General features: G+C 48.7%; 2 protein-coding genes across 3 annotated transcripts in view; both read right to left on the reverse strand.

Annotated features, from left to right (window-relative positions):
- The window catches only part of CD151 (CD151 molecule (Raph blood group)), a 38,831-nt gene extending 37,375 nt beyond the window's left edge, over positions 1 to 1,456 (reverse strand). The window contains exon 1 of one of the 2 annotated variants that reach the window (XM_072864650.1): positions 1,277 to 1,456. The gene's annotated coding sequence lies outside the window, so the exon portion shown is untranslated. The remainder of the gene's footprint in view (positions 1 to 1,276) is intronic. The other variant, XM_072864651.1, reaches the window with a different exon arrangement.
- Positions 1,457 to 4,677: 3,221 nt separating this feature from the next.
- Positions 4,678 to 17,904, reverse strand: part of CRACR2B (calcium release activated channel regulator 2B) — a 28,312-nt gene continuing 15,085 nt past the window's right edge. The window contains exons 10-17 of the mRNA XM_072865732.1: positions 16,651 to 16,730; positions 13,878 to 14,172; positions 13,557 to 13,698; positions 13,241 to 13,322; positions 10,604 to 10,718; positions 8,835 to 8,942; positions 8,007 to 8,083; positions 4,678 to 7,125 (exon numbers count right to left, since the gene is read on the reverse strand). Of these exons, the coding sequence (XP_072721833.1) occupies positions 7,041 to 7,125; positions 8,007 to 8,083; positions 8,835 to 8,942; positions 10,604 to 10,718; positions 13,241 to 13,322; positions 13,557 to 13,698; positions 13,878 to 14,172; positions 16,651 to 16,730 (984 nt within the window). The 3' untranslated portion in view covers positions 4,678 to 7,040. The remainder of the gene's footprint in view (positions 7,126 to 8,006; positions 8,084 to 8,834; positions 8,943 to 10,603; positions 10,719 to 13,240; positions 13,323 to 13,556; positions 13,699 to 13,877; positions 14,173 to 16,650; positions 16,731 to 17,904) is intronic.

Consider the following 17,904-nt stretch of genomic DNA (forward strand, 5'->3'; position numbering starts at 1 on the left):
CAGGCAGTCACCTTTGGTAGCTGTGAGAGTCATGCAGGAGGACTGGGATGGACCTTTGTTTGACTGATGACACGCTAAGAGACTCTTCAGCCTCAACAGTACCAGCTATCCCTTCACACCAAAAGCCTCCTTTAGAACCTAGGCAATGGCCTCACAGATGCAAAAGAAACGCATTTTTGCAAAAGGGACTTTTTTCAAAACTGTTTCAACAAAATGGCCACCACTGGGCATTACCTCTGATGGGTGATGCCATTTTAATTAACCCTTGTTCTAGCAGACACCACGGGAACTCTCAGAGCAAGCCAGGAAGCACTGTAGGGGGACAAAGGAAGTGAAGCAGAGTAATTTAAGGGATGCTACAGAGTAGCCTGAAATAAAGATATGTCATTGCTAAAATTCAACAGGATACTGCAACAGGTTGATTACAAAAGCCCTTAGGAAGAGTCAAGATTTTTTTAAATTTACAGCAGTTTATGTTCTTCATGAGATGACACAGAGCAAAGGCTACTGGGAAAGGTTCCTCATGGCAAGCAACACCACAGTGCAACAGTAACCCATCGCCATCAGCTTCCCATCTCATTCAGCTTCCAGAAAATGAAAGAAACAGAACACTGCCTGGGTTTTGTGGTAAATAAGGGCTCGATCTCCCCCTCCTCCACCTCCAAGGGTCTTACAAGCCCAACATAAAGGCCAAGTCTTACTTGTACAACAGGAAGCCTTAATACAAAAGGCAGAAGGAGATAAATATTGTTTCATAAGATTACAGCAACATTCAGAACAGCCTTCGTAATGCATGGACTGTGCAAAGCTTCTGACACCCCCCCCCCCGCAACAGGTTAAAACACCTTTTAAAAAAAAAAATGCAACAGCCAAGCCCCTGTGAAGTTGTACAATGCCACTGGGCGCTGATGAGGAAGCAAAGCAGTGCTGCAGTAGAGCTGGCCTTCGGTGACCGCGGCCAGGTACAGACGGGACACCTCAGGCCATAGCGGCCCAGCGTGCCGCTCGGGAGGGAGCGGCCGGTGAGGAGACCGCCAGACCCTAGCTGCAATAAACAGGGCCCACGAGCAGCGCTTTGCCTCCCCTCTCGCAGGCTGGGCTGTCAGGGGCTGTTGCAGGCAGCACCCGCCTTTGCCCCGGCCTCCCCACGCCGCCCCCAGCCCCTCCTCCCACCCCGCTTCCCCGCCGTGCCGTTTCCCAACGGCCGCGGGGGGACCCGCGCGCCGCGCACCCCGCCCTTCCCGGCGGCCGCCATTTCGGGGGCGCCCCGCCTCACCCCGCCGCAGCGATCCGCACCGAACCGGAGCGCTCCACGCCGCCTCACGCCCCGACCTGCCGCGCTGTGAGCGGGGGAAAGTACGGATAGAGGTAGGGCGGAAGGGCGGCGCGGCTAGCCTAGCCCAGCCCAGCCCGGGACGCCCAGGGGGTGCCACCGCCCCGACCCCGCGGGGCGGTGCCTCGTCGGCGGGCGCCTCCCTCCGGCAGCTGGGGCCTCACGCACAGCCCGGCTCGGCGGCCGGCGTCGCCCGGCGTCTCCCTTTGCGCAGCTTTTCGTTTCCTGCAAAACAAAACACCCCGAAATCCGGCGGTTTGCGAGTTGTGCGGGCTCGGCGGCTCCTGCGGCGCGGTCGCGAAGCGCTTGGCGTTGCTGGTGCTGTGCAAGCCTGCCAAACCGTGCCTCTGGTAGCAGTGACCCCTGGCTCTCGGCATCTGGGCCTCACGCTGGCGTGTCCATTGCCGCAGGCAACACATTACAGCAAACTCGAGCTGGAGCTTCTTTCTCTTTTTTTTTTTTTTAAGGCGTCAGACCTGCTTGTTAAAGAGTTTTCCATGAAACATCCTGTAAATCAAGATCAAGCCCTGACTGGCACATTGCCTCATCGTTCCATTACCTCATTTCAACTTCAGCCCAAATACCTTTCTGCTAAGCAAGAGCCCCACACAGAGGCTGGTCTCAGAAGCAAGACCCTCGCCCCCTCACCTCAGCAGCTGAGTGGCCTCGCGGTTTTTTAGGGGTAGGTGGAAAGAGAGGAGATCTGAGCAGGGAGGGAGGGAAAGACCAGTTTAGGACCTCCTGGGTGTTTGCCTCAACTGTGACACTTAACATCTCCTGCCCATGTGCCCAACTCAAAAATCACTTAATCCTTCCCAATGAGTAAACCAACTCCTCTCTCCTCAGCGCACAAGGATCCTACCTAAGCTTTAGCTTAGAGCCCCTGGAGAGCCAAGCGATTAAATGGAGCCTTAGGGGACCAGCTCACACTTACACATTGAGAGCTTTCTTGCAGGGAGTGTGTGGCAGAGCCAGGAGGTGACAAGAGACACCGGCCCCTACCCCAGGCCCCAGCCCTCCTTGGCAGAGTCCTGGGTAGCCAGCCACACTGGGCAGCTGCCTTCTTGCCTTGTCCAGAGATTTCATGTACAAACAGGAAAGAACGTAACCTCCCACTCTGGCAGATTTGGGTCAGCAAATGGGCGTGATTAGGCACAACTGCTGCCTGTGCAGCAGTCGTGTGCTTGGGAAAGCCTGCAGGTAGAGGTGAGATATACCACAGGACCCCCACGTCCCAGTCTTTAGCCTATTACTGGAGTAATATTTATTTAGTGCAGATACATGTTTACCTTGAAAAAACTAATTTTACCTGGTCAGGTCTCCTGTGGACTACTCATTTCAGAGGAAGTGCACAGCTACATTTGTGTTTGCAGGATCAGGGCCTTCTTAAACCACATGGCTTGATATGCATACAAAGCATGCCTTGCAGGCCTGAAGAGTCTGGAGCCGGATTATGGTAGCTGCGCCAACTGAAATTTCCACGTGACTCAAACAACCAGATAAGTAATGAGCAGACTGATGGTGGCTCAAAGACCTAACAAAGCTCTGAACTGCAGGACTGCAGATCTATTGGCACTGAGCAGGAGATTTCCAAATAGAGCATTTAAAGGTGTATAGCATCAGCTATGAGATACGTTTATACTTGGAGCTTAAGTGCTTGCTTAATATATATATGCATGGACTAAGCAATTAACAAGTAAAAAGGGCATGAAAAGACACAGAGGTAGGTGATAGGACAGAAAATAATGTGTGAGAGACTGCATGATCCCCATAGCAGGATCTGATTAAATGTGTGTAAATGGAAACTGTCCCTTGGAGTTCAGGTGGCTGGAATAAAGAAGGTAGAAGAAAACAACATCCCAAACCTTTGCAACTCCTGCATTTGTCCTGTGGGAAGCTTTAAACTTAACACTGTGGCTTAATGCTCACTCTTCAGCCCTGTTTTGGCTTTTCAAAGAGATGCTGTCAGGCTAAACCTGTTATGCTTATCCTTAGCATATTAACATGAAAGAGAAAAGTGAAACACAAGGCAGAGTGGGGTCCCTTTGCCTGCATGCAGAGCTTTGCGGGACTGTGACTGCTTATCAGAGCAGCTGGATTTTTCACCTTTGCCCCTAGATCTGATTGTATACACAGCTGCACTGTTGCATGTGCCAGGATGAGGCTTCCCAGGCTATAAGAAGAGTACTTTATTGTGATGGGATTCCAAAATGCCTTACAGAGTATGTACAAAAAGTCACCTGTCCACTAAGAGACCGCAGCCAATATGGCACAGGAATAAGTCCCCAGGCAGTCTGTTTTGCGTCCTCCCTTGTCTCGTGCAACCTCGGGATATCCCCATTATTTGCTTTTTATTTACACTGCAGTTTCCAGCAGTCACTTGCAAAGGGTGGCTTCTCCCACAGCTTCCACACAGAGGCAGGAGAGATTCTGACAAAAACAGGAGGATGTAGTAAAATTAGGGATTTTGTGGAAAGTCTGGTCTAGTTTGGGTCTGGTATCAGTCAGGTTTAAAAACTAACAACATGCTCCTCTAGACTGTAAGTGTCTGGGTCTTCCAACAGGACATTTAAATATTGTGCAGAGAGAGAACAAAAGACCGTACAGTAATAAAACCCACCCTGGTGCTTACTGTTGTCCAAGCACAACCTGTTCAAACTCTGTGCCACTTTGTCATGGTTGAAAAAAAGTCCACCCTGCTCCTGCTAAAAAAAGATGTTACAACGAGCTACCTGTGCTACCCATTTATAGCAGGGGAAATGAGTAATACTTTCTTTGGTCAAAGCTGCAGAGACATTAGTTCTGTAATGCACGAACATCCAGCTGGAGCCATGCCAGGGCGCAACAATTAAAAGTAACCAAATTCCTAACTAGTGAAAAGGATGCATGGGACATTATTAAAATAAATGTTTAGTTCTACAAATATAGGTACAAGGTGAGAACGTGGCCTCTCTGAAAGCACTACGCTGCCCCCAGACATTGGGGAAGCATCTCTCCTTTTTCTCCTCCCTGCTCTGCCTTCCCTCATCAGCTGGACTCTGGCTGCTTGAAAGAGGTAAAAAAAAAAAAAAAAAATCAGACTGGAGATGATGAATTGCTCCTATCCTGCCTTCAAGACATGGGTTCCTGATCAACTCCTTCCCTACTTATAAACCTCCTGTTTGTACCACCATGGGGGACAGGCTTCTCAGCACTTCCTGAGCAGCGAGAAGGGGAGGTCACGCTACAATCAGCGGCTGAAGAAGGGAGAGGCTGAACCTCCTGCAGTGCCTGAAAAAAATATCTCTCAACACAACCATTTGTAAGACAGCATTTCTTTATTGCCTGTACTCTGCTTGCACACTATGAAAACATGCTTAAGGTTGTACATTAATAAAACCCATGTGCTGGTTCTTGCTGTTGCAATATCACAGCACTGATAAAGGTAATACATAGAGTGGCCTGTCTGCGCATCAGTTGTATTTCACACCTTTGTCTTTCATGTGCTCTATACACAGTGTGGGAGGTGCGTGTTCAGAACGTGTTAGCAGACTGGCTACTGCTCTCTTCATTCTGCAACAACTTCCCAAATACTGCTGCTGCAAGTAAGTAAATGTTAGCATTACTGATGTGCCCCGACCAAAGATGCCAGTTCTTAGTCAGCACCACTACTTATTAACCTGCAACTGGAGCATGATGCAGAGGAATCATTGACAGCAGCTTCCCCAACTCAGGTAGTAGGTTTGACCTATTCAACAGGTGATAATGTCTGTGCTCCTTCATGCCCACATTGGCTAGAAAGCCAGAAAGCCATGTCTGTTTTCAGATTACAGGTGCTTTCTGAAAACAGAGAGGATTTCCCTTCCCAAACATTGTTTCTTGCAAGCACGAGCAGTTCTGCTGGCAGCACTGCTGGTATTACTCTAGACTCCACACCAGCAGCCCTGGTTCCTTCGGGACCTCTTCTAACTTTCTGATTCCCAGTCTCTGGAAGGCGTTACTGCAGTTAAACACAGTGTGAACCACAGCCAGCCAGCAGTAAGGACTGAGCAGGAGCTTATTACTTTCAGCTATTCCTTTTAGTCAGGAATCCTGCTCTTCTGGAGAAAAACTTCCTCTTTCCTATCAGGAGTAAAGGGCACCGGGAGGAACCATGGAAATTCTTTGTAACACTGATGGGCTGTAGGTGACTCAGTGCACTTTTCCTGCAGGGGATATTCCCAGAGAAATTTGTGCAATAAACAGACATTCAGAGTAAACACCTTATTCCAAGAGAGGAAAGACAGTGGATAAATCTAGGCCTTCTCTGTGCTGCAGGGTTGGGGAGGACTGCTTCACAGCTGCAGTATCACATCTTGTGCCTAAAATGTCAGTCACAATCAGAAAGAGGCTCAAAGAAGAAAGGGAACAGGGCCTTACAAAAAAAGCTCACTTAGTCCCACAAGGCTTTAAGAGCAACTGATCTACAAAACAGAAAGCATCACATCCCAGAGAACACCAGGGTGCAGGCACAGGCGCAGCTATGCAAGAGGTGCACTTCTGGGGCCAGTTCCTACCTCAGCCTGTGCCTCCCCTCACCCTGCTTTGCCCCACTCCTTAGTGACAAGAAGGCCCCTTCCCAACGGGAACAGGTTCGGTCCTGCTCTTTCTCAGGCCCTTCACCAGGAAAGAGGTTATTGCACAAGATCACCACAAGAGAAAAAGCTTCACTAGATAAATTTCACACAGGCAGCTGCCTTGTTCTTCCAGCCCAGGTACATTTGAAAGCACTGTGGTCAAGCTAGCAGGGTGGGATCTTTCAGTACTGCACATAAGTCAGTTCCTAGTTGCTGGAGATTCTTCAGGAAAGGATAAGAGAATGGGAGGAAACAGGCAGCATTCAGCCTTAAAACAGGCTATATATGGCCCCCCTACTATGTACAGCACAGCTCCTGCAATGGGTTATGAATCAGCAGCACGTGCCAGCGCCTGTGAGTCCCAGGGCAACTGCTCTGTGTTCTGTAAACAGTAAGAGAGGGACAGCAACAAGGTCCATTAGGGTAACAACATGAAGAAAGCCATCATGATGACTTGTTTTATCAGTTCATACTATACCCACATATGGAATCAGTTAACTACAATATTGGCAAGTCAAACCAAATGTCACAGTAAATACAGGGGCTGATACAGATCTTACAGGAACTGATGGAGGCTTTCCCGCTTACCACAGCAGGCTTTCAGCTGGGCTCTGCTGTTACAGAACCAAGAGGAGATGCTGCTTTTTGAGACGGATGGATCACTACCTAGAGCTAGCCCAAATTTAAAATAATTTCTTTCTCTCTTACACTAAAATTCTATTTAACACAGCACCCACTGTGTCCTCCACTCTCTGCTGCTAGGCCACTTCTTTGCCAGAAAGAAAAGGAACAAGACTTCATCCTTTTACAGGGAAGCGACCTCTCCAGACAGAAGGCCCAGTTTGTGCTGTTAGCCAAGACCAGCTGAATTCCCCCAAAGAAGCAGAGGCCTCCAGAGACCAGGGCTGCGTGCAGACTTGGGAAATGGAACAGTGCAGATCATGTGCACATTTTGGCCTGATTTAGTGCCTTGAAATTCCCACATGAGGAAAAGATGCATCTTCCCCAGGTCTCTGCAGAGCTGATACCATCAGATTTGGCTTGCTCAAAAAGGAACTCCAGCTTCATGAAACAGTGTTGGCACATGTATCTTGCTGACACACTTATGTGCCTTATGTGCAGCACCCTTTCCTCCTGCTGACATCTTCTAGCTGCAGCGCATTCTCCCTCTGCCTCTCTTCTTGTGCTGTCAGCAACCTGGAACAAGCAGCACAGATCAAGAAAACGCAACCCTGTCACTGAGATCTTCCTGACAAGGCATTTGGCTCCACCCTTTGCTCCCCATCAGCCAGGGACATTTAGGATTGTAAAAATTGACTGGCCCAAAGACCGGGCTTCTCTAGAAATTGAGCTAGATAAACCACACACAGAAAATGAGCATGAAATTCCCCTGTTCCCTGGGAGCAGGGAAAGAAACTGGACACAGCCAAGAGGGGACAGCATGGCTTAGTAGTCAGAGCACCAGACCAGGGCGTGAGTGGTCTGTGCCTTATTCCCAAGCTCCCACACTGATGGCAGAATCCTAGGCTGTTTGCTTCACCTGTCTGGGCCATCCCGGGCAGCAGCATGGTAATAAAGCAAGCTGAAGGCACATGCTACGGGAGACACGATTTACCTAGCTAGTAAGTAAATCATCCCAGTTAATGAACAGCTAAGTCTTGCTGTGAATTTAACAGAGATGATGCAGCAGGACGTGAAGGGATGAAAGAAAACAAAAGGATATTTTTCTTGCAAGATTTCAAAGACTTTTTTCAAAACTACTTGCTTTTTTAAAAACAAAAAGTCTTAGAGCAAACTTCTTTCAGCCTTACAAAGTGTCTCCCAATCTTTCAACAGCCAGCTCTGCCAGATGAAGCTTTGTATGCAATAACGTCCAGTCTACACTTAGTGCTCTCCAGGCACAGAAGACAAGGACCTGGAGTCAGGGGGAAGAGCACATTGCTCCAGGTCTTTTCTGTGACATGGCAGAAAGTCAGTCTCTGACAACCCCACCTCCTCTTGCCCATTCTGCAGGAGACCCCACACCAATCACCTACAGCTGGGGAAATATGCCAGGGTGACTGTTCCTGTTCACTGACCTGGCCATGTGAAGCATGGGCTCCATGATGTTATAGCCAGTCATCGCGCTGCACTCGTAGAAGACAGCCTTGTATTCCTGCCAGAGAGCACAGCAAGCACCGACTGTTGGCTGCCAGCTCTCCCCCACCATTCCCCCACACCCCTGGGAGCTAGCCCACCCTCTCCACTGGGAACTCTGCCAAGAGTAGTTGGGGCCAGGAGGGTGGCTATTACCACCCTGCTGGGGTGCACACCCTGCTCACCAACCCAGGAAAAGGAGGTGCTTTTTCAGCGTTGGGGGCCCAGCCAGAGTGTCCAAAAGGGAACCGTGGGAGAGTTATTTGGGAAGAGAAAATATCTGCTGAGGGTACTTGGATTCCCTTACCTTTGTGTTGCAGAATCCAGAAGATGGGGAACACCTCTGAAACCCTGCCTCCCCCCACCCAGGGGCAAAGGTACCAGTGGGCATGCAGACACAAGGAGTGAGGAAGGAGGCAGGACAATTTTGCAGAGCATGCATTAGGGGAGTCCTCAAATGGGAAAACAGCCATGCATGCTGCCCTCAGAAAGACTGAGCATGACTGTACGGAGGCATCAAGCCTCAAGAGAAATACATGAGCGTGCCTCAAGGGCCATTGTCTGCCACATGCTGGCCACCACCTTATCCTCCCTGGTACCAGAGGGACCTTGGTACATGTTTGCATTGGAGAAACAGTGGGCAGGTGGGGGAGAGGGAAGGTACCATCTGGGAAATGGCTCCAAGAAGGGCTTCCTGCCAGCCAGGCTGCCCTGCTCACAGCTGGAGGGAGGCTGCAGAGCAGGTCAGGCAGCAGAGCACAGAGTCACACCTTCGCCAGCCTTTCCCCCTCCACCTTGGGCACATTCCGGGTCTCTCTCTGCGCAGCATCCATTTTATTTCCAAGCAGAAAGACCACAGCTCCATCCTCGATACCTTCCTGCAAAAGAAACAGAGTAAAGCACCCTAGAGACTCAGCTGAGGGTGGGAAATATATTGGAGCAGATCCTGTTCCAGCTCAGCAAACAAGACCTTCAGTGGCAGCAGGATCAGGCCCTTTCACTCGTTAAAGGGCTATTCCTCAAATAGCCCTGGGGATTTGTGGAAGGAAGCTTAAACTACGGGAATGTATTTCAAGTGTTTGGTATGTACAGCTGGGATGCTGCAAGAGGGGAGGCAGGACATAAGTTCCTCTCTGGGAAATAACAAGCCTAAAGAAAAGCAGTTTGCCCCATAGGCTGTTCGGAATTTAAGTTCAGGCAGAGCTTCTTATTAAGTTCAATAATTTTTGCATGTATGTGCAGTACTATTAGTCTGATGTGCTGTCCTAAACTCAGCCATCCCTTGCTGAAAATCCACTGGCCAAGCAAGCTAAGCAACTTTCAAATCTTGTATAGGGTCTCTGTAGGAACTGTTATTCCTAGGCGATTCCTGGAGCCCATTACCTTTGGTAACACTCCCTCTAGATCCACTGGCTCACTAGAACATCACCAGAGTAAGGACTGCAGAACGGGGCTCCGAGTTATTTCCAAACTTGACTGCCCTGGATGACTTACAGTACGTGAACAGCTTCAAAGCAAGATAAATACTATCATGGGGAAAGGAAAAGGAGAGAGATTATTAAAAGTTAACAGATTTCAGGTGCTTTGATTTTCTGTGTGCTCAGTTTAACCTTCCTGAAAGGAGCCTGATTTTCAGAGGCTGGTTAGTTTTGAAAATCTTAACCTTTGATCTTTTAGAGTCCAAGCTAAGTGGTTTGTTTGGTTTTTTTTCCCCCAACAGGCCTGTGGAAGTTAATAATATTAGAAACCTTCAACCTATGCTTACTCATTTCACTTAGATCTTGGTTTCTGAGACTCGACACAATCAAAATAAAACCACCCTTGACAATTTCCCTTCAGCTCTGCGTCATCTACACACAACTTATGTAAATTATACAGACATGTATTTTTGTTCCACTAGCAGATAATAGTCACAGATGAGTGCTTTTATCGAGAGTTCAGAAATAGAAAGCAGGGGGGCAGATTACAGACACAGTCACCAAAGAAAAAAAAAAAAAAGAAAAAATCAACTGTTAAAGTTGAAGCAAATGAGGAAAAACAATAAGCTATTACTAATATTTCAGTCTGATCTAGATCTCAAAGCAGAGTCAGAATGTGATCGTGCCAAGCACTGTGCATGCATGCTGCAGGTCTTAGCCTAAATGCACCAGGGCCATCTCCCTCTCCTGTGCATAGGCTGGACACCAGGAGATCTCCTTGCCTGAGCACAGGTGTGATGTGACCATGTTTAGGACATGCTGCCAATGCACATGGGCTGCTTACAAACACACACTACTGTTTTGGCAGGTACCACCACCTTCTGCCATAGAAACAGCCCTCCCTCATTTAGTGGGCTACCACTGGCTTTGGTATCTTCAAGAAGCCCCTGGTTTGACTACCACAGTACCCATAGCATCTGCTTTGATAATTCATCTTCCCATGGTCAATAGGACCTTCTGGGGCATCGAAGAACGTCACTCCCAGGCAGACTGTTGGAGCTGGTCTGGAGCAAGGCAGTGGCAGCACCACCAGCATTAGAGAGCCGAAGCCCTGCTCTCACCTGGACACTGCTCATCCAGTTCCGCACCGCTGTGAAGGAGCACTCAGTCGTAATGTCGTACATCACCAGAATCCCATCCGCCTTCCGGAAATACTGTTTGGTAATGCTCCGAAACCTGAGCCCAAATGAAACCAAAGGCACTCTCAGAACCACGGCTGTGTAATGACAAGAAACAGAATGGGATTATCTGTCTTTTAGTGCAGGCTCTCTGTAAGGCCTGGCAGGCCCTGTGCGTGAGATGGGTCCCCTGGGCCTGGTGTGTATAGACTGGTGACAGACAGGTCAGATCCTTGCACCTTTGAGGCAGGCCAGGCAGCCATGGGTAAGCAGGAGTCTTTCCAAATGCATGCTGCTGAGAAAGCAGGAAGGAAGACCTTTGCAGGTCAGGAGGAAAGAAACAGAAGAATCTGTTTAGGTGGGATAGGAAAAGGTAATTGCCTATAAAAAGGGAAATGGATGGGAAAAAAAATGACCTTTCTCTAGAGTCTGGAAGAATCTGCAGACTAAGCTGTACCACAATATAAACTAGGCATGCATAATGTCTGCCCCAGTGCTGCCAAAACAGCAATTAAGGTCTCAGCATCAATACAGTCTGTTTCCAGTTTTGAATCTATAAAGCAATGCCATCATACATAAAATCAGCAGTTAGACAATTTCCAGGAGAAACTCCCACCAGACATCTACTTTGTCCTGTGGGTACCAGTCAGAAACACAGACTTGTACTTGGTAATAACTTTCAACAACAACAACAAAAAAACCCAAACTGTAAAATCTGGGTTTTGGCAGTTTTTGACAGGGCCATGATATCACCACATTGATTGCAAACTGATGGAATTAAATGCAACACAAGTACTGAAATCTCACTGGAGAGCTGTGTATTTCAGCACTGCACAGGATAACAAGCTCTCCTATTTTATTAAGAGCCAAGAAAACCTACAGCAAGTAGTGACCCTCCTGAACTCTTCAGATGATTGCCTGAAGCCTTTTCTTTCTCACTACAATAAGGGCATGACATTCTGGCAAAAACCCAACTGAGAAATTACAGACTCTATCTTTCGCAGTCAAGGTGCACCTCTGGAACTACAGGACAGGCTAGATGCTCCAGAAGAAACATCAAATGTAGCGTGCACCGGTCTCAGGGAAGTCACCAAGGAGTCCTCCTTGCATGCTCCAAGGGGTTCCTCTATCTTTTCCATAGCATATTCATAGTTGGACATGTCCAGTTAGAAGTAATTAATATTTCTCTAGAAGTAAAGAAAGCTTTTGCTTCTTCCCAGGTCTCCTATTCAGTATCAGCATTGAGCCAAGTTCTTTCTTGCAAGTACATGTCTAAGACCTGCTAATGCTGCAGGGCCCTACCCTAAAGGTCCTTCTCCAGAGATAATATCTTGAATTTGGCCTCTGGTGCAGTCTGGCCTCAGGAAAATATCATGCTTCATGTCATAACAACTCCACTTACTGCTCAGCTTCAGCACTGAAATAACCACAGGAGTCCCCTCAAAAATCATTATTTCTTCAGCATGAAGCTTGATTTTGGAAGAAATAGTTTGCTTTTCAATAGATACTCCTACTTAGTATGTTCCACCAGGTCTGCATGGTCTAGCTGATTGAGGTAGACAGCATCATTACTCTGTTGGCACAGCTCAGGATTATAGTATTCCCATGACCTTGGCTGCCTCCTGAAGGCCTGTCCCCATAACATATTTAGCCCAAAATACCCAGTACTTATTTTTGCCAGGCTCTTGAGGTTAACGGCCCCCTTGAAATAGCTTTTGATCTTCAGCTTCAAAGTGCATCCTAAATAAAGTCTAATTTACATGAAGGTAGTGGTGGGCCTACATCTCTAGTAGCAGGTGAGGGTCAAATGTGTCCTCTACTACTATGATCCTCACCAACAGTGCTGGTAAGATCTAGTGATAGCCCATGCTTTTGAAACTAGAGGCCTTCAAATGGGGAACCTGTTGCAAAAAGCTACACTGCCCCTCTACCAAGGACTATCACTTCTACGAGTCTATCAGTAGAAGAGACAGTGGAAGGGGCCAATAACCTCACTGACAGAGTCCAGCAGGATAGTTCAAATCACAGGTCAAGCTAATTCAGCTGGCTTTGTCTGAATCAGATCTGGAAAGGTTCACACACTCCTTTCCACCCTCTGAATAACAAGTGGTGGTGAGCAGCTGGGGACAGCAATAGCACAACTGAATCTGAGAACAGGATGTCTATCCAGAGCCTTCATTTCTATCCTAATCTGCAGCCCTGTCCTGCAGCTTTTCCCAGAAGCAGGCTGATGCAGGAGAGCTTTCAGGGCTAGAGGAGCCTCCAACCCTACACCATACAGTGATTTATGGATAGACTACCTGAAGCCACAAGCATGCAGGTCAGGCATATGGAAAACTACTTTTCCATCAGTCCTCAGAGCAATCTCCCCGGGCCCCGCTTTGCAGCCACAGCTTCTAGAAATCTCCAAGACAGACCTTTGCTGCAGGTTCAGCACTGGAATAGCTTCCGCAACCTCCCTGGTTCTTCTGAAGTTAACAATTTTCCCAGAGACAGAAACCAGGTGCACGCAGTCTTTCCCTTTCCTCCTGCTTCCTACTCTGAGCCTGGCAGTAAGGCATCCTCACAGAAATGGCTTACCTTTCTTGTCCAGCTGTATCCCACAGCTGTAAGGCAACCTGGGTGTTACCAACCATCAGATTCTTCACCTGATAATCGATACCTGGCAGGAAGGTAACAATGATCATAAGATATGATGGGGAGAGAGCAGCTTGCCATTGCAAGGCCAATGGCCAAGATCAATGCTATTTAGTTCAGGGAAATTGCAAGATTGATTTGAAATTGGGTGAGGGACCATCTTTAACTTTAGTTGGGCTAAAATATGGGCAAAAAGCATGTGTCCAGGCTGACTTTCCCGCCCTTCTTAGCCAGATGAGTCAGGAACCCTGTTACTTACCAATGGTTGCATTGAGCTCAGCCAAGAACCTGTCATAGCAGAAGCGGTGGATGAAGGAACTCTTCCCAACGCCAGAGTTCCCTACGAACACCACTTTAAAGATGCGGTCTGGGGAACAGCTGGCTGGTTCCAGTGCCTGGAGCTACAATGGAAGAAAGGGATGCAGTTTTGAAAAGCCCAACTGCAGACTGTGCTTTGATTTAGGCATTGGACCCCTGCACTATAAACCTATGGAGCTGGAGTTACATGGGAAGAGAGTCAGAAACCCTCAAGTCCCTGGTAGCAGGTGTTTGAGGAAGAACCTCAAGTAATTAGACTCACCCTGGTTTCGGTGCCAACAGGCTGTCCTCTAAGAGGCAATGGAGCATCATCTAACCCATCTGCATTTTTTCTACAGTCAGCATCACCCTTCAAAGTCATCTTCAACCACTCAGCATCTGCTGCCAATGACCATCTCTCCTTGTCTCTGCTCTTCTCTCCAAAGTTTGTGCTGCCTCCTTTTCCTGTCTTCAGCCATGTCCCATTGCCTGGGAAGTATTTACAGTTCTTTCTGTTGGGTTCTTCCACTGCCACATCCACTGGGAAGGTGAAGGGAAGGTCCGCAGAGGACAGTTGTCTGTATTAAAGCCCAAAGGCACCACAAATAGGGTGGGAGGGTGGGGCGGGAGGGGAAGACAAAGAGGTTGCGAATTCCCAAAACAACCAATGCAATCCAATTAGTGCATATGCAACACTTGCAGGAACTCTACTTCATACATACACTCCCCATACTCCCTGTGACTAAGGCATCAGCAGCACCCCTAGGGAAAGGGAGACAGCTCACCTGAGCTATGCTGTACTTATATATGCTGACATATATTTCATTAATTTTAATAAAAATTCCCACCTTCCAGATTTTTCAAGGATTCTTTGCCTCCCACATCCCCCAGTACTGAAAAATGAGGCAAAGCACACAAAGGTGGCAACAGGAAAAACATTAAAAAAAAAAAAAGCAACAACCCTCCCTCTATTTTTGTTACCCAATACAACACAAAAAGAAGTAACAAGGAGGTTAGTGAAAAGGGTTTCGATTGCAGGCAGTAGGGCAAGGGCTGGCTGATCATCCCTGGGAGGCCGCAATGCAGTGTGCACGCATGTTACTGCTCTCTGCTGAAGGCACGCAGCCATGGTCCATGAAACCAGCCCATCACTTCCAAACACTGCTGTAGCAGAGTCTTACTGAGTTCAGGCAGCAGAAACCTGCCACAGGTGTGCAAACTGCAGTGAGCATGCTCACACCAGGGTCACTTTGCGTGGTGTTGGCTCTGCTCTGGCCTGCCTCCATGCCTGGCCCAAGGTAAGGGAGCCAGGACCCGAAAGATGTTTGTATTCTAAAGCTTCCAACTAGCCATGCTACATTCTCAACGGCAAGAAATCCCCAGGACCCCTGTACAAGCTGTGGTAGCGTGGAATAGGTGTTGCACTGACTGTGCCTACACAAGAGCAGGCTGATGCACTTTGTTCACTGGGGGTAGAGCTGACACGTTAAGTGGAGGAACGGTCTTCAGAAGAACAGCTAGAATAACCGATTTAAACTACTGGAATCATTGCTGAGGAGCAAGGCAGCATCTTAGCTCTGCCTTGGCTTTCCATAGTTAAAGAACTAGACAAAGGGAGTGAGAAGGCTTAGAACTCAAAGGGCTTTATCCACCACATTGGTATCTCCATTGCCTTCACTGGCCACCAGATTGCATTTGGAAGCAAATTAGAGAGACCAGAGGCTTACTATAGTCAATCTCTTCAGAGGCAGCACATCCCACCTCTCTCTGCAACATTTTTCTCTTGCTACTAGTGCAGGAATCAAGGCGACAACTCTCCTTGCTCACTCCTGCGAGTACACCTCATCAGGGCGGCAAAATTCACCTGCTGCCATGCCTATACTTTTTCCATGAAAGGGAGCTCACATTCCTGGTTGTCCTCCCTGCATCTGCCCCAAATGCCAGCTCAGAGCCAGCCCAGCTCATGGAAAATAGACCTCCCAAGCTATCCTCTCAGGCTCTGGCGAATGGCCCCCATCTCCCAGGGCTGGCAGGAGTCACTGCAATGAGGGACTGAGACTCAAAAGCCTCTTCGGGGGGGGGGGGGGAAGGGACAAACACAAAACTTTCTGAACAGTGACTCCCTATCTAATGGATTTTATTCATGTTTCTCAAGCAATGTCGTGTGACACGGCTCTGGGACAGAGATAGGAGCAACAAATACTTCTTCCTTTCTCACATCACCCTTACTGCCAGACTTCTCCACCTGTTAAGCCTTTCTGGTGGGTTTATGCCAGCAGCAGCTAGCAGGATCTTTACAAGAAATAGCAGAGGAGGAGGATGGAAGAACTTGGTTGTCCAGTACAGTTCAGGCAAGCAGGCATATGTGGGTATTGAAGCCACTGTACAGTCTGCATGTAGAGTGAAGAAGGAAAAAAAAAAGGCCTTGGCCACACAGACATGTTCGCCTGCCCTGGCTGAAGGGGAGGCCTGGTGTGCCAGGTGAGTATCTGCATAGGTGTGGAGGGAGATGAGCAGGATGAACCCACCTAGAGCTGGGCCCTCTTCTTGGGGCTTTCAGCTGCCAGAGAGAACACACTGTTGCCAAGGGCAAACTCCTGCCCTCTCCCATGCCCCAGGGATATGGGCTCCTGCATGAGGCACCAGTGGACAGGATTTCTGCCAGAGGAGGAACTGCACTCTTGGGAGATGATCCAGTCATACTAACGGAGCTGCCTGACTTGGTCAGAGGCAGCCTTCGTGAATCCCATCCCATGAACACTCCCATAGCTTCTGATGGCATTTAGGTTTGCTCACCCATTGCTGCATGTAGAAGCAGCCCAGAGGGGGGCCATCCCCCTGTGGAAATTAGCTAACAGCATCCTTAGCTTCACGCTGAGCCAACACCACCTGGTGCCAAGAGGCAGCTAGAGCTACAGTCAAGCTGCACCCCCTCATGCTCCCAAAACCAGCCAGCACCAAGGTGGGAGAACTGGACACAGGACACAGTTTGATTGACAGGGTACTCCAGCGGGCACAGACTGACACCACGAACACAACACAGATGCCCATCTAACCGTTTGACTGGCTTGTCATCCAGCAGGTAACTGCCTAGCACTGACCCTTTCTTCAGCAGGGGCTTTTTGCTCTGAGGTGCCTGGAAGTTGAAAAGAGAAGGGATGAAGAATGTGATTAGGACTCAGGAACCTGACCAGCCCCAGTTCAACCACTCGCCACCTCTGCAAACTGCTTTGGGGAGGCAAGGCTGGAGCCTTTGCAGCCCCGCACCATGCAGTGGTAGTGCCCTGCCGGCAGGCTTGAACAGAGGACTTGCTTTTCTCAGTTCAGCTCGTTTAACTCATGCAAGAAGGCATCACTGATGCTGCTTTCCCCTTTGCAACAAAATCCATCAAAAATGGTGTGCCCCAAACTGAACTCTTCCTCTAGCCAGCCAGAGCTTTCTTTTCTGTGGCTTGTTCTCCACTTGGTCTCACAGCTTAATCTCTTTTCCCACCTGCCTCTTTATTATGCTGATGTTTTGTGGGACAGACCAATTGCCCCTTCCTCAGAAAGCACTAGTACCCCTCCTCCACTGGTACTCACCCAGAGCTGCACGTGCACCGTAGGAAAGAAAGGAGACTGCTCTGCAAAGGGCAATGCACATGCTGCGCCTTACATGAACATCCTTCTCCCTGCTTTCCTCCTACTTACCTCACACTACACACTTCCTGCAGCCAGTGTTTACCAGCTCCCCAGAGAAGGAGGAAGCAAGACAACTCCCCTTGCAACTCTCTTCCCCCCATACAGCACCTTTGTCATCCCCAACAAAGATGAGAAACTTGCCCAAGATCACACAGGAAAAGCTGTGGCAGAGAGAGGATTGCCCTGCCAGCTCCCCCAAATGCCATGATAAAGCTTAGCTCCTCCTCACCCCCAAACAGACTGGCTAACTGCTCTGGCTACACACACAAAACACGAAGTGACAGACAGCGTGGCAAGGTGCCCACTGCCTTGGCACTGGGGGGAAAGGGAGATGTACTCGCTCTGTAAGCCTGGAGATTTCTGACACGTCCTCACAAGTTATTTCTGGGGCTAAAGGTAGGGAAAGAAGAGTTTGCAGCTTGCCAGATCTGCCTCTGGCAGCAGTTTTGAACTGACCAAACACCTGCAGGCAGCTCTGGACAGGCCTTCCTTTGTGCTGCCCACATCCCAGGGGAGGACTACAAAGATTATTTAAAATTTAAATATTTAAAATAATCCCTGGCTTATTTTAAAAGGCAAAAAATTAAGTAGCTGCTCTGTTGGCCAGAAGTCCCAGAACACATTTACTG

This window comes from Ciconia boyciana, chromosome 6 (assembly GCF_034638445.1).
Source record: "Ciconia boyciana chromosome 6, ASM3463844v1, whole genome shotgun sequence".
Taxonomy (NCBI): Eukaryota; Metazoa; Chordata; class Aves; order Ciconiiformes; family Ciconiidae; genus Ciconia; species Ciconia boyciana.